The sequence below is a fragment of the Fringilla coelebs genome (assembly GCF_963513975.1).
Source record: "Fringilla coelebs genome assembly, chromosome: 1".
In the NCBI taxonomy this organism is placed as follows: Eukaryota; Metazoa; Chordata; class Aves; order Passeriformes; family Fringillidae; genus Fringilla; species Fringilla coelebs.
The window spans coordinates 102,344,258-102,367,539 of record NC_140028.1 but is presented as its reverse complement, the minus strand read 5'-3'; the positions used below and the strand labels follow the sequence as shown (position 1 = coordinate 102,367,539).

General features: G+C 38.2%; 1 protein-coding gene across 2 annotated transcripts in view; it reads right to left on the bottom strand.

The window, feature by feature from the left end:
- AMPH (amphiphysin) overlaps nt 1–23,282 on the bottom strand; it is a gene marked incomplete at both ends in the record, with an annotated part of 127,023 nt that overhangs the window by 64,347 nt on the left and 39,394 nt on the right. For both annotated transcript variants that reach the window (XM_084209945.1, XM_084209946.1), the window contains one exon: nt 2,759–2,839. In XM_084209945.1, coding sequence (XP_084066071.1) covers nt 2,759–2,839 — 81 coding nt within the window. The remainder of the gene's footprint in view (nt 1–2,758; nt 2,840–23,282) is intronic.

The following is a 23,282-nucleotide window of genomic DNA, read 5'->3' as shown; positions in this document are numbered from 1 at the left end:
CCCACCATCTAATCTACTATTCAGGCAAAGATTTCAGGTTTTCAATTTTCTGTTTCCTGGATAATGAGCACTATGCTCTTTCCTTTATCCTTTCAGTGGGCTGAACTGGGAGTCCTCATTTATAATCTTTGGAGAGCAGTAATAAAAAGATTATTCCATACTTAAGGCTAGTTGACCTCTCAAGGGTTGCATGCTCAGTAATGCAGGCAAACAAGATAGACCATTTTCACAGTTTTCAGCATACCAGGATCCCCAGGGCACACACAGCACCAGCTGCAACAAAGAACTTGCAAAGAGACATAGAACTGAAGTGATAGTGCTCCTCAGAATGAACTGACGGTGGGTGAGGTGGCCAGGGAACAGACAAATCATTGGTAAGTGAGATTGCAAGAAAAAAAGTAAAGCTTGGACCTCCTCTCAAACTTCCTCTGCCACGGCCTTGTTAGGTCAGTGACCATCACTGGGACAAATCATCCTGGAGGAAACTGAAGAAGATGGCACAGCCTCTAACAGGGTTGCTCTTGCAAGCTTCCTGAATGGCCCACAGCAACAGTTTGGTGAGCTTCAGCACAGAGACACTTCCACCAGATTGCCTTTTTACTTTATATCTAGATACTCTAATATCTAGAATTTGACTTTTCTTTATCTAAAGCCTCTAGAGTTGCAGAATGAACTTGAAAGCAGGACTGAATGTAAACCAAGAAGAGATGGCTGCCTGAGTTTACAGAAGACAGCAGTTCTGCATGGTATTAATCAGTACGAGTGATAATTCAGACACACATTGTAATGCTTCGTATCTTTGCATTGCTATTAAATTGCAGATCAAAGCATGGACAAACTTAGAAAATTTAAGCTATTTCTATGCTTATTATTGGTGAACATCGCAGAAATAGTGCTTTTGCAGCATTTTCCCTGCTGTATTTGAAGAACTGAGCACAACAGAACTTCTTGAAAGCACAGTAAGCATGTGTGACTAGTTCAGTAAATAGAGTCTCTCTCATTTGGTGTGTCACACACCTAGTCTAATCTGCATGCGACTGTCATGACAACTGTAGTAGTTCCCTTTGCAGTCACCCCTCCCTACCCAATTCTCTCTCTGGTCCCAACTCACATTCGTATTTAGGATTTAGCATCATGCAGTTCCTGCAGAGTCCTTTACTGTTTATTACTGCCTCTATGTTCATCAAAGAATGAGGAAATAAAAAGAAAGTAATGCTAATATCCTCCTTAGATCTAAGCAAGATTTTCAGCTTAAAACAATCATTACAGAAAATTCTTGGTAAAGGTCAGAAAAAACCCAATACTTGAGATATCATTTTGCTTAAAAGGATCTTTTTCCTTCTTTCCTCTCTTTTTTGTCTCAGAATTTTGAACTAAAAGAGAAAAGTACCACAAATTCAGTTTCTTCATGGATATGCTCCATTTGCTCCTACACTGAAGAAACCCCTCAGAGATATACTGTATTTCTACAAACACAGTTACTAGCTGTGAAACAGCTGAGATACGGACAACAAGGATAAGCAACAACATTGAATAATCAAAAGGTTAAGTCAAGAAGACTTGGAAAAGTGGAAAGGGAAGAAAAGGGAAAATATAGCATCTCTGTAGGGTTTCAAAACTTCTATTAAATCCCACCATCTTCCCGACCTCAAGAAATTTGAGGAAAGAACTACCCATCTCAGAGATACAGATTCTTTTACTTCCCAGTATTCTTCTCTCGGGTGGAAAGGAAAGCTCAATAGCTTTTGAAACCTTCCTCTCTTCTACACTGAGAGGAAAATAAAGGCGACGTGACAATAAGATACAGAAGAGTTAATAAGCCTTCTAGCAGTCAGGATGCAGCCTTTGTGTTTACATGGAAAGGAGGAAAGTGCATTCGGTAGAATAGGACTGATTCAGAGGAGAAACTGCAAACACTGACATGAGCCAAATTTTAGATTGTGTAAAATGTGTGGGAGTAGTTCTCACTCTCCAGTTCCTTTCTATAGGAGCTCTAAATAACAGCTCACAAAGACGACAGATATGTCAGTTCATACTTATGTAACAAGACTATTTTCTTGGTGGTATTACCACAGTTCATGGGAGATATTAATTTGTGCTAGAAAGGTACTATGTAATAAATTGTAATTCATCACCTCAGAGCCAAAAAGTCTGTCCAATGAAGCAACAAGTAATTGGGGTTAGAATTTAGGATTGCACTGGGAGTGGATCATAAACTCCTTGGAGCACCTGTGGTTTCCTGTGTGGTGTTTATAACACTAAGAGTAATTAAGCATTGCTGCCTAGTTATGATTCATCAGCACTGCCACCACAGACCTCAGCACCCATGGGGAACTTCACACATGCAGTCCAAAATGATTAATCCGCTCAGTCTTAAAAACCAGCATTATTATATAGCACTGATGAAAGTAATCCACAAAATGAAACCATGTAAATACTTCTCTTCCTTTGTAACAAAGCTGCATTTAGTTGAGGTTGGGTTCTGTTCTTAATTACTGGTGAAAATGCACTGTCACTGATCTCAAGCAGTTTAAGCATGATGATGTTACATATGACAACAATCATCCTTTTATTTTCAGACCATATTTCAGCACTTTGCATGGACAAATACAGCTGTTATCTCTGTATGAAAACTGCAAAACAAAATTTTGTACCCACGAAAGAATAGAATCTTACCTGTTCCCTGCAACACCTTCAAAAACAGCAAGTTAAATATATTGCATTCTTAAGACACAAGTGAAGAAAGTGAAAAACTGACCTCTTGCCGTTTGAAATTTTGAACATATTCTTCAAACTGTTCATCTTTAGTTTCATCTGCTTTTCCTAGTTTTTGAAGAACCTATAGTGAAAGGAATAAGGAATAATTTAGTATTTATGACACAAATCAAAACATCTGCTACTTTTAACATTCTGTTCTTGCAGTTAGACATAAATAGCATTTTACTTTTGGGAGTGTTTTGTCCTCTAAAATTTCCAAAATTCACACAAGAAACTATTCTGTCAAAAAAAAAAAAAAAAAGAAAAAAAAGAGAAAAAAAATGAAAGCAGGAGTGTGGTGTGTGTGTGTGTGTGTTTGTGTGTGTGAAAATATACTTCCAAGTATGGAGTCCTTGGGGGAATGGTTCTTGTTTTTTCAAAGCAAGAAAGAATGAGAGGATTCTGCTGGCACTACAAATTGTCCTCCAGTTCAGACAAAGAAAGAAAAAAACCTAATCAGGTTTTTCTTCTCATTACATTGAACAGTATTAGCATTATTCTTATCTGCATGATTTTCAACATGAAGTCATAAAAATTAAAGAACTGCAAGGCTGATGCCTATTTAAAACATAGCATTCATTTTGCTCCCCTCATTAATTCATAAGTAGATCGTCATCCACTAGATAATAAGCATGCTACAATAATTCAGCAATAAAGGCTATTCAATCAGCAATCTCAAAAGTAATTTGACACAGCTACACTTTGCACTGCATTTAACCACAATAAATGCATTCTATTATTAAATTCCATTACTATTCATTCATTATAATACTGAAGACTTAAACAGAGCTGCAAACAGAGCTTCACCCTACTTTTAAAGCAATACCCAAATCTTTACAGAGTACTTGCTTATAGGAGCGAACCATCCCACAAATTGATTGCTCTCCCATTACAAATTGATCAAACAATCTATTTGCACAGTTTATAACAAAACCAAACAAATTAAAGCAAAACCAAAACAAAACCCAGAAGCCCCACAAAACTGAAACAGTAGCAATTAGCAGATGCTATGAATACACATATAAACATTATAACCTATTCTTCTCAAAACAAAGACTGTACAGCTCCAGTACTACCATATTCTTTCTCAGACTACCTTCTTCTCCCAAGTCCAGCCAGCCTCACAGCATAAAATCAGGCTGCACAAAGGGGTGATGAGCATTGCTACTGTGGAAACCAGAGGTCAAGATAATAATGAAGGTGATGCAATGCCACCTGTGGACATGGTTTTGACATAACTACAGCAGAAAGACTGAAATAATGATATCAGAGAAGAAAAAAAGATATAGACTAGCCTTTTGCTGCCAATAGCTATGTTCATTTTCTGGCACATGTGGGCATTTTTAATTGCTTTTAAGACAGTTGACTAGTCCCAAAAGCCTCCTACACTCTTATCATCAACCTCTTCATAAAATATTAAGAAGTCACACAAAGCATTATAAAGAGAAATCATTTAACATTTTAAATCATCATAGGCCTTCACATTGCTCCTTGTCACCACTGAGCCAAACAGGCTGCCTACAACTGCGGCACAGTTCTGATCTGCACCAGGGGGCTTTCTGAAAATCCAATGTTTTTTTCAAAGAGGTGGTGGCCAGGTAAGCCTCCTGACCACGGCAATGCATTCAAACCACATTTGAAGCAAGAAGCATGTTAACTGTAGTATGAGCATTCATAACATAGATAACAAACTACAGCATCAAAAGTTGTCATGATAGACTCTTTTTCATATCAATGGCACACATCCACATTTTCAAATGTGCACTCAGGCCCAATAGTGCAAGGCTCAGAAGGAAACAACCTCCCACAGCACCTACCTCCTATGGTTTGGGGTTTTTTTATCCTGTCTCAAACTTTCCATTTACATACAGATCTTTAGCTGAATCAAGATGCAGTGTTACAATTTAGCCTCTACAAACAGCAACCCTAATCTTAATACAGATAATTTATAACATAGTTTCTCAATTTTCCCAATGCAAATCAGAGCTATATATACGTCATATGGTTGGATCTAAAAGTTCCAAGCCAGAGACTAAAGGAATTTACCCTCATAGAAGTCCTGCAGCTCATGCCAGGTACATAGATAACTGGAGTTCACTTACTCTTTTGCTAAAAGCAATCCTAATCCCATCCCCACAATTCCCTATAGAGACGGTGGAGCAGACTGGGGCTAAAGTAAACTATTCCTCATAGGTTCTTCTAGATCCCACCCATATAACTCCATGGACTAATGAATGTGTAGCTCAGCCTTTTACAGCCAACATATTCACAAGTTTACCATTGGTAGTCTAAAGAGAAAAGTGGCCAGGTTGACACTTGTAGAAACTGATCTACCTTTCAGCTCTTGTTTGTGCATTTCTGTCTCAAAGTGGAAGTCGCTTGTCAATAGAAGTCTATAGTTTATAGTTTATTTTTGCTCATTTAGGTCAGCACCTATAGGGTGTTTTTGGGGTAGGGCTAAAGCTGGATGAAGGCTTGTCTGCCTTACATGTGGGTTACTCTAACTCCACCACCCCCACCTCATGGACAGGCTGAAATAAATTTTAAGCATCTTGTTCATTTTGTTCTGTGGAATATCTGGGTTAAAGTCAGGGTTTGGTCTATGGCTAAGGTTAGGAAACGGCACGTAGCACTAGGTTTAGAAAAACAGAAAATAGACTTGAAACACACAGGTCATTGGAAAGCATCAAATGGTTCTTAATGGTAAAGGCTGCACTCAGAAGCAGCAAGTGCTTAACCTCCTTCTTAAGCCTCATTTTGACCACCCTGCTAGACAAAAGTAACAGGAATAGCTCAGTCCATTTATTGGTGGCCCATGCGGACAGGTGAAGGGTAGATGGATTGTGTTTCACAGAGGACTTGGGGGGCTCTATGCCATGCTAAAGAATGGAAATCTGGACTGATAAGTGGCTAATATTTTACTTTAGGCCCAAATGGTAAGTAATCCATATTATGGATTTGAATTCAGGTTAGTAGGGGAAAAAAAAAAAAAAGCAGAGGAAAAGATCTTGAACATGTGGTGGCCTGAAGGGCTTGAGTGAATCTAGAACTTGGTGAAGGCAAGTGGCTAGCATTTTTTTTTCTAAGTATACCCATACAGAGAAATAAAATTTGAGGTTGAGAACATCTATCAGTGTGTATGAAAGGTCTGTATCATTTACAATAAAATAAATTTTAAAAATTAAAGAAATGGACACAAACTGAATCTCAATAAATGTTCTTTATTCAAGTTTTTTGTAATCTTCTGAAGACTGTATAAAATGGTTGATGAATATGTTCACCCTAATAAAATAAAACGGGATAAAAGCTACCTCATTTCATATCATTAAAATAACTCAGCTATCACTAAGCTTTCTCTTAAAATGACAGAGAAAGATTTTTTTAAAAGTATCTAAAATGAGTGTCAGTGTTCATCCAGCATGTTGCTAAGAATACATAACTAAATAGTTAAGTCCAATTAGCATTGAGAATGAAGTAAAAGCTAAATTTAATACAAATTAAATTTAGATATGGTCAAGTAAAAACATGTAGAGAGGAATTGCCAGGGAATGTGGTACTGACATAAGATATGGGAGATTCTACACTAGGACACAAAATTTGAGTAAGAACAACAATTATGTCTGATGTAATTTATAAATGTCATCAAGAGTACTTCCATTTGGGGTTGCTGAATCTTCAAAAAAACTTTCAGGTGATGTAAGATTAAACAATATGCCTTTAGTTTTTTAAGTGCCTTTATTTACTGTATAATATATTCGGTTTTATGAGGATCTTGAATTCAACTGAGCAATTTTAGAATAATTGTAATGTGAATGTTGTTAAGTGCGTGCAACATACTGAAGAAACTAATATACTGAAATAAACTACAAATTAGCTTGAGAAAGCTTGATTACACTGAAAACTCTTGTCTTGAGGCAAGAATGAGAGTGTTTCACTACTTACTGAGACTACCACTCTGAGAGGCCTAGCCATCAACTCCTAAAAAGTTTTTAAGACTATGGCAATTCAAGGAAAGAAAAAAAAAAGAAGAAAAAACCCCAAAGCTGAAACTGATTCTTTGATGTAAGCTGTGGGCACCCAGGAGCTGCCTCAAGGGCAGCTCAGCTTCTTGCAGGGCAGCAGCAGGGTGGACAGGAACTGACCTCATCAGACGTCCCAGGATACATCACCCCCAGGCATACATCAGCATTCTTAAAGAACAACCAACATGTTTAAAACCACTCAGGGCAGGAAGATTTGACTGCTCATACAGAGCTACCCAGGAGAAGACTTCATCAGAAATTCACAGGATCATTAAAATACTGAAAAAATTAAGCTAAGCTAATTTGCCAAAAGCAGTACAATTTAGGGCATAACAGAATAACCCCAGAAAAGCGAGACAAACTCTTATGGGAGTTCAAAACCATTGTCATAGACTCTCTGTCCAAATTTTTTAAAGAACAGTAAAGTGCTCTGGATCTCAAGAAATGCAGACTCATGCATCTGTAACACTGTTCCACAACAGTTTTACGACACTATTCCACACCACTTTTTTTTAACCTAATACCATACTCTTCTACAACCTGCAAAAGAAATACTAGGGCTGCATGACTAGTATGTGTAATTTTCCAGAGGGGTTTCAAGATGGTACTTCTGGGCAGAAATTGGTTAAAATGAAAACCAAGGAGAAATAATTTTAGAGTTATCCTAGTGCAAAACATCATATGGATATCAGCAAATGCTCAAAAAATTTAAAGAAGTATTTGGCCAATATAAAATAGAAGCTTTGAAAGGAGCTTCTTATGATACACAACAATGCTTATCTGGCATTTTAAAAAAACAGAAACACAATGGGTTAAGTTTGAAGTAAGCATGACTGTATTTTAAATTAACCAACTACGAAGTAGTATACGTCAACTCATAAAGCATGGCCCTGTTATAAATACATGGCCCTGTTATAAATAACTATGTAGTTATTATCTTTTGCTATTATTAGCTTTTGTAAATTATTTTGATATAGTACAGTTAGCAATCTATTTTCAACTGCTTTTGATATTGTATAATTTGTCAGCCTTTTATGGTTAATACACTAATCCCTGTGAAGACTGTATATCTTAGTGTGATAAATATATATTATAGTTTAAACTTTTGCAAAATATTAAAATAGAGGATATGTACTGTGTATTATAACATTAACTTTTTCAGAAGCAATTGTATTTGTGAAGTAATAATGAATGCCTTAATTTTTGTAACTAACTGACAACAGTGAAATAGCTAATGTTGATTGAAAGAACTTGTAAAGATAGCTAGAATGTCTGTATGGTAAGATAACATGGAACAAACTAGGCAAATAACACCCAAAGAGCAAAAAGGAATCAACCACTGACCCTTTAGCTATCAATAACTGTCAAACCTCAGACCAGGGGGCCTTGTGAGGAAATAAAATAAGACTCTCAAAATCACATCTGCATTGTGCCATGTACTCTAAGAAGATAAGGTCAGGGGTCAAACTAAGATACAGAATTCCCGGAACATGTAAACTCAAAGGAACATTTGAATTTGTATAATCTTCATTAATATGCATTTGACCAATGCAATAAGGAAGTACATAGGAAGAGTTGTTATAGTTAATGGTGTGCTTCTGGCAGCTTGCTGAGCACCCCAGTGCTGGATACTGGCCCTTTAATACTTTATTAAACTTTCAAAAATTTTAAAGAGTGAGCCTTGTTTCTCACAGACCCAAGCTTACCCCAGCCTGACAGTAATTCCAGACAGACAAAAAAACTCCACCCCACCAATCATCTTGCCACAAGCCAGCCATCTCCTCTCACCAAAAAACCCTACACAAGCACCACAAACACCTCCATGTTTAAGAAGACAATTATTTTCAATCAGTGGGATGTTATACAAAGTGTCCAATATCACAAAACTATAAAACAGTGTCAAAGTAGGAATGTTAAGCATGGTCCATGATTCCCAGCTGGTATTTAAGAAGTGTAGGAACCAAGTTTAAGAAAACGTCCTTGCTCCAGAAATAAAAGATATCTAGGAAGAGAACATAAAAAGTATTAACCCCAGTACAGAAATAATTTCAAAACTTATTTACCGACCCTCACTCAAGCATGACAGCAGGGTGTAAAACACAAGAAACAGAATACTCAAGAGTCATTGAAGCCACACAAGATTCCGACCTCCTCACAGTCAGCACATGGGATGCTGAAGTGAAAACAGGGAGAATCATTACAAAGATGCTGCTTAGTTGTTCTGCTGCAAAGAGGGGCAGGAAGAGACAGTGCAGTAGATTACAGATATGAAAGTATTAAGCTTATGGACCTGTTTGTTTAGTCCAGCTAATAATAAGCCTCCTCTCCAAAGTGGTAACATTCATATCTAACTACTCAAGATTTAGTTGGGTGGCATTTAGTTACAAAACCAGTCTTTTTCTCTCATGATGCCTCCATTTCACTTCAGCACTGAATCTCAAAATATGGTCAGTTGAAGAAGACCGGCATTAAAATATTTTTCAGTTCTGTTACATTGTAGGATTAAAAATGGGATGGATTTTCATTATTAGAAAAATAGTAAGATTTTTTAAAAACCTGTTCATTTTTTCTCTAGTGCTGAACATGCCCAGTAAGTATAAATTACCATTTTATGACAGAGTTAAGATTCCTGTGTCTGAAATAGCATAGTGTATTGTGCAGTTTCAGTTCTGCTATGAATATTTTGATTTCTGCACAGGTTTAATGCAACAAGCTCAATGGCTTTTCTTCTCTAAGTGGCTGACTGAATTTCATACTCTCCATACTATACAGTCACACTCTTTCCAAAAACACAGCCTTGCCCTTGTATTCCTGCTCCTATTTCACCATTGCATTCCTGCAAAAACAAGAGCTGACAGTGAAATGTTTGCTGAACCCTCTGTTCTCATTAGTATCAGCTGCAAAGTAGTGGAAAAAAATCCCTTTGCCATTGACAGACTCTCAAAAGCCTGAAAACCTGATTAATACAGAACACTGAGCATTTTCCTACGAAACTTTTACCAAAGAAAATGCAGAAAGACACTACAATAAAGCTCTTCACTTATAATCAATTACTTTGTGAGGTGCTGGTTTCTGTTAGTGATCTTATTAAATGACTGAACATAGCTCAGGTTTCCAGATCAGCTTTAGGCCATCTGTGTTTGCCAGTTCTTTTTTCTGTACATGCTGGCACTACTACTGACATGCAGAACAACTGAATATTCATCAAATTACAGAAAATTTTCACTGTCCTGTATTATTACTGTACTGATAATGGTTCCCCAGACCTCTCCTAGACCTTCTCTTACACTGGGCACAATAATGCTAATTTGTCCACCATTAACAGTTGAATTTTATTGCTCAGGTTTGACACAGTGGATCATGTCCTAGAAGAAAGGCCATCACAGTAAACTGCATTTGGGAATGTATCATTTAGTGGCATAATGCAGCTCCACAATTGCTATCCTAATGTATAACATAGGCAATTTCTGCTGTACAAAGTTAAAGAGAAGTCGTATCCTGAACTGCATGAATGCATGAAATATGGCCCAAGTAATGAAAGAGGGAAGCTGCTAGGTACCAGGCACTCTCCAGTATGGAAGAGCATAAGACAACTCTACTGGTCAGACTAATTGTCCATGTAATATGGATCTAACCTCTAACAAACCTCTTTCCAAACCCCCTCAAAAGAAGATGACTAGGGAAGATACATGACAACTGTACAGTGATGCTACTTCAGAACCTTCTCCTAACCTACTCTCTCTCACTAAAACTGAACTTCAATGAATTGATGTTGTCTCTTCACATTTATAGATGGCTATTGTTCAGCATTAAGTGTGACCCTAAGAGGTCCAGCAGTAAAACTTAGCTGGGCAGTAGAAATACAAGGAGACTGAAGGATGAGCTTTTAAGTTTACAAAGGCCTCATTTTGCTCATGAGAAGGGAAGGAATACTAACAGCTATGTCAGTATACTGTTAGGGACTTCTGCTTTTCTCTTGAGAACTTCACAAGACTTAATGCTATGTGGTCCCACGTGATAAGATGGCTCATCAGATACTCTCTGTCTGTATTCTGAACAGGGCTTATCTCCAATGGATGTGAAAACCCATACAGGTTCAAACAATAAAGAAGCAGTTCCCTAGACTGTGTGTGAGGCTAGCCTATATAACAGAGGACAGCATCAAGGTAGAGATGCTGGAAGAATGCATGGCAGGTGATTTTCATAAATTGTAGCTTAAACAGGAAAACAAAATGGAAAGAACAATAAACAACATAGATCAAGAGAGAGAGAGAAAAAAAAAGTGAGAAATCAAACAAGGAATTAAGTGGGAGTGAAACAATTATGAGAGAACAGACACCAAGCTGAAAACAAAGAATCAACTTTGAGAAATCACTGATTTTATTCATTGCCTTCCCACGGTCATCTCAGATCACACAGGATATCTCAAACACCTCTGTGCAGGTGGCAAACATGACATGGGATGGGAGGATGGGAGCTTGAGGTAAGGCAGGATATAACTCAAGCAGCCTATGTGTGGGTTGCTGAAGTGAGCTATTAATAGCATAGCAACACCTATGCTCCTCAAACTTTTGAGTTTTCTGTTTCCTCACAAAATTGCTTAATACAATAATAGTGCATTTTTTGACCACTTTACCATTGGGCAAAAAAAGTACAGAAAAGGCAAGGAACTTCTACACCAAGTTCAGAGAACTATAATCATATGGCAAAATCTGATTATTCTAGACTAGCATTTTAGCCTCTGGGCCATCCTCCTGTGAATAACAGTACAGAAATCTGCTGTGTTTAGAATATCTGCACTAGAACAATACAGAAGAGAAAGAATGAGACAAAAAGGAATCTTAAAAAACTGCAAAGACAATCTCTTTGCCTTTCTCTGCTTATATGAATTGCTCTCATACTTCTTGAAAAGATTGATTACTTCTTAGGATTGAACAAGGTCAAAATTTAACTGTCGGAATAATAAGCAGTGATATCCTCGGCTGCATTTTTATGTCCTTTACTGCATCTCAAATAAAGCAAAACATTACTCTGCTGAATTTAAAAAAAATAAATAAAAAAATACTGTCATCTGTTGTGTCTGCCTGTACTTACTAATGTAGCTGAAAAGTAACTGGATAGCTTTCTAAAAGTGACCAGTGTGTCTCAGCCTTTGGCGTACTAGCTGTGCACTCAGATTCACACTCTCATTACTTCTTATTTCGCTCCCTCTTACCAGTTCCTCCGCTTTCTTACTACCCTTTAGTTTGTCCTCTACCCTTACTGTTGAGCAGACACTTTCCGTAAAACTGCTTCCTCCAAAAAACATCAACAATAGAAGAAATGCTTTATTCACTGCCTTTGATAGCATTTCAGTTTGTTCATGTGAATTTAATATACCTGATCTACTATCTTTTGAGCTGCAAGCTTTTCAAAGCAAGAGACTATCTGAACTTCTGCCCCTTATAGCACTGAAGACAAGGGGACCATCCTCTCAACTTTTTTGAAGATCCTACCAAAACCCATTAATTATAATTTAACTTCTGATGGCTATATTTACCTGGTGACCAGCTATTTCTTTTGCTGTCTATTTACTTGATACTTCTAGTCCTTAGGAATGAGGGAAAAAAAGGCTTAAGCAGCCACTTGATAAACTTTCTTCCACCATATTTCCAAGGAATAAAAAGCACAGAATCAAATACAAAATAATTGCCATTGACAAAACTTTAATTTGAAACTTTTCAAATTAGATTTGGATTGTTATTTAAAAATTCAGTTGCTTATATAGAACTTCTTAAAAATATGCTTCTGAGATCTTGTCAGAGGAACATAAAAATCACGTACAAAAACACTTAGCACAAAAAACTTTTTAAGCTGGAAGCAGCCACAATGCAATAAACAATTCATTCTCCTGTACAGAACGGCCACTAAGGCTCATTCTTGAGCAAGTCAACTAAGACAGTTTATTGTACCAAGGTCATCTGCAGTGATACCTAACAGACAGTGTGGTAATTCTAAATTAAAATTTCTTTTTCTGAGCAAAGAAGAGATAGACAAAAGTTTCTAATTTATCTGTAGCTACCACAGTTACATTTCTTAATCAAACATTCAAATTCGACCTAGAAAAAGACAACTTTGTCCTTTACAGACTGTGTCTCTAGATTTATCACAGAAATGTGTTGTTCTTGGCTGTGGGCAGTTAAAAAAAAATCAAACAAAAAGCTTTTCAGTCACATGGCCAAATAAAAAGATCTCATTCAATAATTCAATATAACAGACCTTCAAGTGCACATGGATCCTCCCACTGCTTAGTTCCACAGGATATATATAGCAGAGTCTCATTTGTTCAGCTCCGATACCATTTCAGAGGATAACAGAATTTAAGGAAACTAGGCTTTCATTTTCAATAGTGATGCTTTTCAGGCTACTTCCCCTTTTCTCAGTTCCAAGATTTGTGAAAATATTTCCTATTGCTCTTGGTTAAACTAAAACAGAACCAATTTTTAATAAAATAGATGGATTTTGGTACTAAGGAGGTAAGAAACATTCCTGGCAAAATATGTCCTTTCAGTAGAATGATATAAAGTTGGTAAGTCTTATTGATAGTGTTATATGTAGCTCTTGATTACTTCTCATCACAGAAGGCAGACAGAGGTAATTTATGAATTACAACAATTTCTTCAATGTAGAAGAAGAACCAGATAAAATTCTTAAGGAAATTTTCAGAACGGCTGGGAAAAATTATAAAATATATATTTTGATTTGATATAATACATTTTTCTAATGATTTCCTGTAAGACTATAATTAAACACAAAATTACATTACATCAGTAACTATGCAGAAATGATGCCAACTAGAGACAAGATTATAGCCATTCATGACATGGGTAAATTAACAGACCTCACTTATTTCTCACCTCACAGTGTCAATGAGCTAACAGGTTAATTTATTTTCCTTCCACTTACATCACTATTTCTACAGGACAGGCTACCAGTGGTTTTTTTTGTCTTCTCAGTTTGGCTTCTGAATTAGTCCATATGCTCAAAGCAGCAATTCAGATGCCTGATCTTGACTGCCTCCTCCAGTCTGATCTGTGACATTTCCACAGATACTTCTTGGAAAGGAATTGGCTGAGGCTAGAAAGAGACACCCACATTTGATCCAGCATGCACTGAAGTGAAGATGCTGCCCACCCAGAGGCTCCTTCATGTTCAGCAAGGATGGAATTTCTCTCTGCAGACTCAGGTCAACCTTCATAACAGAATTGATATAATGGAGTACTAGGGAAACAAAACCAAATGTTTCCAGCATGGTTTGGTAGCTTGCCAACAACATATTTCACCACCTGTTAAGACAATCTCATATTATACCACATATAGCAATGCAGTAAATGAAGGTATCTTTGTCTAGTGCTTTGCGAAACATTTTCCAGGCTGATGCTCATTTGTTGAGGAATTTATTGTTTCTTCACAGATCATGAAAATATTGCACATTAAATATCAGTGATGTACCTGACATGGCAAAAGTTGCTGATGAGGTACTTTTTACCACTGGGATGCTTGAAAACTTCCTCCTCTTTCCTCATCTGAAGGAAAGCAGTGACACTGATGGAACACTTCCAGATAAATACATTCTTCTATAGATGGAGTGATAAATAAGTCTTTTTCAAAATATTTAACTCCCAAAAGCATGAAAATTTAGATAGAACATATATACTTGGTTCAGATAATCTAACAACTTGGGAAACCTTTGAAGCCAGCCAGGTCTTTCTTCCTTTTTTAAAAATAGCTTTGTCAGAAATGCATTGATCCAAAAGAGATTTATTTCAGACTTATTGGAAGAATTTGTGAAGGCATAGTCTCCTAACAATCACAAATTTCCCAAGATCATCTCCATAAAGAAATAACTAAACTGGCATTATGTGCTAGCTAGCCAGGCATTTCTGAAGAAAGTTACCATATTTCCTTCCCATTGCTTTTCAGAATTATTCAGCATTTTTGCATTATTGAAGGTCAAACATTGTAATGTTAAAATATTCTAAGGCTGCTCAGCTAACATAGTATATTTCTACTTTTCTTGTTAAGTTCTATTAAGAATAAGCTTGCCTGTTCTTAGGAGTTTATGTGTATCATTTCTTCATGCTGACCCCAGGTCATGAACTTTTAGTTATCAAAAAGGAAAAAAAGCACTGAAGTGATGCTGAGATCATCAAGGACTACCAGCAGTAGAGGTGCCAGTGCTCCAGCTTTGACATTTGAGACACTGTAGACAAGCAGGACTTCATCCATGGAGCTTGGGGAATGAAACTCCAGAATTAGCCTTCAGAGCTGCTGAACATGGAAGTAGATGCTCAGATCAGCATCATGCACAGTACATATAGGGTCCCCTTTTTAGAGAAGTCTTTTCTTTGCTAAGGCAACATCAGTCCCCTTCTACTCAATGTGCTGCTGTGAAAACAATGCATTTGAGAGCTCTCTAACAGTCACACTTTCCAGGCAAAAAGAGGTCCAGAAAAGGAGCCTATCTGCCAATGATGGAAAATAAATGGTAGGAGGAACACTGTTTTACTGCAAGAGAAGCAATGTTCTTCTGAGGATACTGTTGATCTGGAGCAACATTCTGATACCTTATTAAGACAAACAGCAAGTCAGAGGAATATACCACAGTGAGAGCAAGATTAAAAAGGAGAAAAATTCAGGTTCTGGACAAAAACCATTTTAAATACAAAAAGAGGACTAGGACAGGTAAGAAAAAAATATCACAAATTCAGTTAGGTGTAAGGAAATTTGGAAAACATCACTTCCATAATTGAGAGAAAAGAAAATAACAGTGGGATGCTGTGGCCTTATAGCCTGTTAGTGCAGTCACCAAGGCATGCTGGAGAGACAGCAGCAGCAAAGACAAGCCTTAGCAACCCTTATCAACAAGTCTGGTACTGCAAGTCCTGTTACACTCTTCAAAAGCAAACTCTGTCCACTGACACTGAAGCTATGTGTCAATGAGCAGCTCAATAGAAATCTCTCACCACACATAAGATGGAAGGAAATTGGCACATGCTAGAGACTTGGAAAGTCACTGGGAATGTGGTACATAGTGAATTCAGCTGCAGGGAAGAGAACGCTAAGTGGATAATCATTTGTACATTAAGTGTCATGGAACAGCATGGGAGCATGGCAAAAAATTCCAGTCTTTCTCTTGTTCTCGTGTCCTACATCCCGTGGCAAAAAATTGGAAAAAATGATGGCCATTCTTTTTTAAACAGTGTTGTCATTTCTGCCTTCGGTCAATGCTTTTCTATACTAGCCAAATGCTCTGACTTCAACCTTCCATTGTGGCCAAGTTTATTTATGTTCAACTCTTTTCTTGGCTTTTGTCTAGACTCTTTCCAGCTTCTCTTATAATAATATGCCTAAAACTGCTCGATACATTTTAAAATCAGAGGTAGAAAGAAATGTGTTAAGCACTGAAAATCAGCTTACATGTGAAAATGGATCAGAAAGTGCTGCCTGACCTGAAAAAAAATATTAAACTACAGCAGTTTGATATTCAGGACTAAATCCTATGAAAAAAACCACTGCACATGTCTAATGAAAAAGTTACACATTCCTCAGTGTCTTGTTCATTTGGAGCTCAAATATACAGTCAGTCTAAATACCACTATCCACCATGACCCCCAGAATAAATAACAGCTGTCCAAGCACCTTTAAGAATCACTTCAGGATTGTTTTATAACACCCTAATTTCTGGAGGAGAAAACTGAGGTACAGGAATTGATTAAGCAGCTGTGCCAGCCTTTAATTAATTGTGCCATATACCAAAGGGACAGCTTTAATGTAGATGTTGTGCATCAACACTGTGCTAAACAACTACTGAGCGACACAAAGAACTAAAAAAGCAAATATAACAAATATATTAAAAGGTCCATATCCCATTTATTTCACTCAAGTAATTAAATTTGTGGATCTGAATGTGTGAGAAAGAGAAGCAGGATTAGCTTCTTTACCACTCCCCAAAATAAACCGATACATATGGCAACTACTACCTAATATTATCTATCATACCTACTTTAACTGTCATATTACATGTAGCAAAAAGTTAAAATTTAAAGATACTGGTTCAAAGACAACTTAATCAAAGCTTACTGGAAATTCTCTAAGTGTAAAGTCTGATTTTATTTTTTTCTTTGGCTCTGAAACTTTCAGCTGTGTAAAATAGCTCCTGCAGCAAGTAATTTCAGAACAAAGACATATTTTAAGTGATTTTTATTAAATTCTGTCATAAAAGATGATTTTCACATAATGAACTATAATGACTTTAAAAGGCAAGTAGAACTGTAGGCATTTATAAATATAAATTCAACTTCTGGCAGCTAATAAAAGATTAGAAACGCACCACAGTCATAGCATTCTGTTCATTTATGTAAATATAAATGAGTTTTTCTAGGAATACAGAAGTACCCCACAGGCGCTGAAAACTGTTAGGAGCACTAGGAAACTCATGATATTTTTAGGTGACTTAAAAAACCTACTGGTTTTGTTATTTTGACATATAGATACATTGTTTCTGACTAACAAAGATGACTGACTTCATGCACTGTAAGAGCACAGAAGCAGGTTTAATAAAATAACTGAAGCTGCAGGGATAAATTGTCTGTCTGGAGGTATTTATCTCAGGTAGCTTCTGGACTCTCTTGACCAAGGAGATGAACCATGTAGAGAGAAATGGTGTTTGGGCCTCAACCCATGTGCAGCAGAATCAAAGTCTGCCAGTCTTGTAGGAGGGACGTCTAGAAAATCAAGTCTTACACCAAAGACTTCATAGTATTCACATTCAGGGTGAATATTCTGATTATCAGATACCTCATGCTGTTGCAAGTTAAGAGGAAAATTAACAACTTTATACAAAAGGAAGGAAACTTCCTTCTAAAACCCACAAAACACAAACTGAAACAAGATAAGAGGCATTGATCACGGGACCATGGGATATTCTTTGCAAATCCTGTCTATGTGAGGAAAAAAGGTCCTCTAGGTATTTGCAGTGATACAGTTGCTCACTCTGGAGGCAGTTTACATTCTTAAGATCATAGATCAGAGATCTCAAAAAGTTGTCAGGCCAGCTCTTTCCTCATGAGGTAAAGGTGCAAAGTGTTGGATTTAATTTTCTCCAATTAACTAATTGCTCATGAAATGAAACTATTGCAGCAGTACTCTGACACCCAGTTTCCTTCAAAATGAGCAGCATTTGGTGCCTTTCTGCAAAGACTGCATCTTCTCAGCAAAACAACAGGTACTTTAGATAGCTAAAAGTTTGCAAACTTTAGAATGGGGTCATTGCACAGATATCAAACAGTGAACTTTCATAGTTTACAGCAAGTCCCTGTTCTAGATCAAGCTGCTGGGATCACCCCTGCTCTGACCTTGCATGTAGGATGGTCTCTGTAATCACAAGGCTATAAATCTGCAAAGACTGGACTGTTGCAAAGGATGTTTATAAGGTCTTCAGAAGGAACAGGTGAGGAAGGAGAGGTGGATGGCTCTGTAGATTAGGAAGAGCTTTGACTGGATAGAGCTCAAGGACAGTAAGGATAATATTGAGTGTCCCTGGGTAAGAATCAGGGAGAAGTCCAGCAAGGAAGACATCCTAAGGGGAGTCTGTTATAGACCACCCAACCAGGATGAAGAGGCAGATGAAGCATTTTATAAACAGCTGGCTGAAATTTCACTATCACTAGCCCTAGTTCTGTTGGGAGGTTGCAGAAAGTTCCTGGATTGTGTGGAAGATAACTTCCTGGTAAGTGAACCTAACAAGGGGTGGTGCTCTGCTAAACCAGAGAAGATGGCTGGTGACAAATGTGGTGGTTGGAGGTGTCTTGGGCACAGTGGCTATGAAATGATGCTTTTTCATTCTCTGTGAAGTAAGGAAGGGGTCAACAAAACCTCTACCTTGGTCTTCCAGAGGGCAGATTTCAAACTGTTCAGGACACTGAGATTCCCTAGTGAAACAGCCTTTAAAACAAAGGGATCCAGGAAGGTTGGACATAAGAAAAACATTGTAGAGGTGCAGGAGCAAGCTGTGTCTATGTGCCAAAAGGCAAACTCTCAGGGAAGACTGGCCTGCCTGGATAGGGAGCTTTTGCTGGAACTCAGGAAAAAAAAAGGCAAAAGGGCAGGCAAGTTAGAAGACTACAAGGATGTCATTAGGTCATGCAGAGAAGAAATTAAAAAGGTAAAAGCTCAGCTAGAACTCATTCTGGCCACTGCTGTGAAAGATTTTTAAAAAATGTTTTTTTAAAATACATTAACAACAAAGTGATGGCCAAGAAAAATCTCCATCCTTTATTGTATGCATAGTGGAATATTGTAATCAAGGATAAAGCTGAGGCACTTAATGCCTCTGTTTGCCTCAGGCTTCAACGGGAAGATGGGTTATCAGCCAGCTCCCTGAGCTGGTAGACAGGGACAGGAGCAGAACAGACCGCCTGTAATCCAGGAGGAATTAGAAAAGTGACCTGCTGTGCCACTTAGATACTCAGAATCTAAAGGGCTGGATGAAATCCACCTGAAGATACTGAAGGAGCTGACAGAAGAGCTTGCCAAGACACTCTCCACCCTTTGTCACAGTCCTGTTTAACCAGGGAGGTTCCAGATGTTTGGAGATTAACCAATGTGATGCCCACCTACAAGAAGGGTCTGAAGGAGGATCCAGGGAACTACAGGCCTGTCAGCCTGACCTTGTGTCTGGGAAGGTTATGGAACAGATCTTGAATGCGATCACACCACACAGGCAGGACAACCGGGGAGCAGGTCCGGTTTAGCCCAGGTGTAGGAAAGGCAGGTCCTGCCTTACCGACCTGATCTCCTTTTATGACAGGTGACCTGCCTGGTGGATCAAGAGAAGGCTGTGGGAGTACCTGGACTACAGCAAGTATTGTAGCAGTCTGTCTCTCACAGCACACTCCTGGAGAAGCTGACAGCCCATGGCTTGGACAGGAGCACTCGGTGCTGAGTTAAGAACTGGCTGGATGGCCGGACCCAGAGAGTGGTGGTGAATGGTGCTGGCTCCAGCTGGGGCCAGTCACCAGCAGTTCCCAAAGACTCAGAATTTAGGCCAATCCTGTTTAATATCTTTGTCAATGATTTGGATGAGGGGATTGACTGCACCATCTGTAAATTTGCAGATGGCACTAAACTGGGCAGCAGTGTTGATCTGCAGAGGGACATGGACAGGCTGGATAGAGAAAGCTAATTCAACAATATGAGCTTCAACAAGGCCAAGTACTGGGTCCTGCACTTGGGTCATAACAACCCCCTGCAGCACTACAGGCTGGGGACAGAGTGGCTGAAAAGCTCCCTGAGGGGAAAGGACTTGGGAGATGCTGCTCGACAGCAATTGAACATGACCCAGCAGAGTGCCCAGGCAGTCAAGAAGACCAACAGCATCCTGACCTGTATCAGCAATAGTGTGGCTAGCAGGACCAGGGTAGTGATTGTCCCCCCGTACCTGGCATGGGTGAGGCTGAGCCTTGAGTACTGTGTCCAGTTCTGGGCCTCTTGCTTCAAGAAAAGACATTGAGATGCTGGAGAGAGTCTGGAGAAAGGCAATGGAGCTGATTAAGGGTTTAGAGAGTAAGTCACATGAGGAGCGGCTGAGAGAGCTGGGGTTGTTTAGCCTGGAGAAGAAAGACTGACACTTCCTTTTACAATGCTAAGAGCTCCATTCGTACTGAAATCGGAACTTTGACATTAAGGAAACGTAACTTCATGAAGTACCACACGAAAACCTCATCTGACTCCATTAATAAATTAAAATGTGGGAAAAGCTTTATTTAATACACATTATAAACTGAAGGAATCAGCTGTTAGTAAATGTAATTTTAGAGATGTAATTCCCTAATTCTTAATAATAATCACAGAGCTAGGAGACAGAGAACTTGACTCACGATCAAATTTGTTGTGATATGAAATAGAAACACACATTAAAATCTGATCCTTCTTTTAGACTTTATGCTGCTGAGTGATAAACCTTTAGGACAAGACTAGACTTTTATATCAGTACTGCTGGTCTATTTATGCCCCCCTCCATGTAATTTCAATGTGACTCACACTAGTGTAGTCCACGCAATGCTCTTGACTGCTATGATTCCTACAGGCCTGCAGGCAGATCCATGAAAATAAGGGCAGGTGGTTATGTGAGATATTCCCAAATTGTGACAGTATTAAGGCAATTAAAGCTGAAAACATGCACCCTAAAGGAAAGGTTGCCTGAATAATGACACTATTCCTCTAAGCATAGTCCTTGCCAAGTTACTCCTATGCTCCTCTTTATAGAAACCCAGGGTTATACATCAAAAGCTGATAGAATGCAAAGTAATAAAATGACAGATTTATTGCTTGTAGCTTTGTGTCTTTTAATAACTTTTATCTTTTTGTTTTCCTTGCGAGAGGAATTTTATGAACAAGATACCTACTAAGGTTGATAACTACAATGGAAATTCTGGATGCTGCAAGAAATCATGTTAGCTGTTTGGTAGATGTTTGGCTATTGCTTTCTCAAATTTAAATTAATCTCAGCATCTCAGCAGATTGTTAGGAGGCAATCAGAGATGTTTCTCTATAAAAGCAGCAAAACTAAATCTTGATAATCTCAGGTTGACAGCACATTTTTTGCAGCAGTGAGAATAAAATGTTTCTGTGAGAATAAAATGGTAGTTGTATTCTACCTTTCTTAACTTTGTCCTTCTCTTCCTGTGCTCATCCACTGTCAGCAGCACTATGGACTGTGATACATTAGCCACATCTTTCAAAAGGAAGTTGCATTTCAGTAGTGCCTGAAATGCATAAAGCACTGCAGCCCTTACAGACAGTAAAACAATATAAATGCAATGCTAGTGATTTATGTAAAACTGTGTAATTAAGTGCTAGTACCTGTGATTAACAGGGCTACAAATACTAGTCCTAATGCTTTCTCTTCCCATAACTAACTAAATTGTTTCTAAATCTGCTCTGAATTTAGGATGAAATGACATTATTTAAGTTTTTCAGATTCAAAGTGGCATGCTGATGGAGAACTTCTCATTCTAACCTTCAGCTACTTATACTTTTGTTTCAGAATAAATATGCATATGTGAATGCCTGAAGATCTCTCTCAGTGTCACAGTGGCAGACTGCTGGGAAAAATCACTGCACATGGATTACAAAGCTGGTCTAAATATAAACATTTCAGGGTCATGTTTGGGTAAGAAAAAAATAGACAGTTTTTCCACAGTGATACTGTGGTAGTATTCCTTATGAATATGGGCAAGGAATATTTTTCCTTACCAGCTATGAAAGCAGCATTTGAAAGTATATGAAATCTATTAAAAATCACAGACCAGAACAAGAATTTCTCAACCCCTTGAAAGAGACGGGGAAGAATACAGCTTGAGTGTTCAGAAATCATATAAATAGACAGACTTGTACTGCTCAAAGCAATAGCCTTCTAAAAACCAACTATCCTTAACAGGAGTCAAGCTTTGTCAATCAAAAAAAATTTTTTTTTTTTTTTAAATCTTAAAAGCAACTTCCTACATCCACCAGGCTTTCCACAGAGAGAAAAAACACTGACAGTTTCACTAAAAGGTTATGTTGCTGCTGCAGGCAACGCTGGGCACCGCTCTGGGCTCTGCATTCACATGACATAAGTCAGAGGCAGCTTTGTGGAGCACAAATCGCTGTGGATTCAGCGCCTTACGTAACAGCATCAAGTGACCTTTCCATTGCTACCTGCTCCCCTCACCCTGCTGAGCAGGAGCCCTCATCACAGCAGCCACAGTCAAGTATTAATAGCACATAGAAAATCCATAGAAAGGATCAGTGGAATGCAGAGAGATCCCAGGAGTTGCTGCTTTCCCCCAGGCCCCTCTCCCCTGTTTTCCCCTTTTTTGCGCTTTTGTGTCTTTTTTCCTTTCTCTTTTCTCTCTTTTTTTCTTTTACTGTTTTTTTTCTTTGCTTCTTTTGGGAAAAGACATGTGTAAATAAGAACAATTTACTGTAGAATTTGGGTTCCAAAATCAAGCACTCTACATCCAGACCACCTAGACTAAATTACCTGTCTCAGATTCAGCCTAAGCACGGTACCCAGATGGGCACTTTCTTGTGAGAAGTGGCTCTTGTGCTGTCCTACATCCTGTAGTATGACTCTTGTGCTGTTCAGGAGCAGTTGGAAAGTGCTGGGCAAATTCCAGAATATGATAACCCCTAGGAAATCTACTAGCCTCTGGTCAGAGAAGATTTTTCCAACAATTCCGCACCTTCCCTTCCTAGTATGCAGTTCATGCTCAACAATATTGTGCTTTGGAGTTCTTTGGAGTTCTTTTTTTCAGAAGGAAAAAAGTAGTTAAGAATATTTTGTTTCATAGTAGTGAGTCTGTTTATTTCAACAAAGAACAAAACCAAACAAACAAAAAACAAAACTCCCAAACCAAGCCAAACGAAACCAACAAACAAACAAAAAAAGAAAAAAAAAACCAAACCAAACCAAACCAA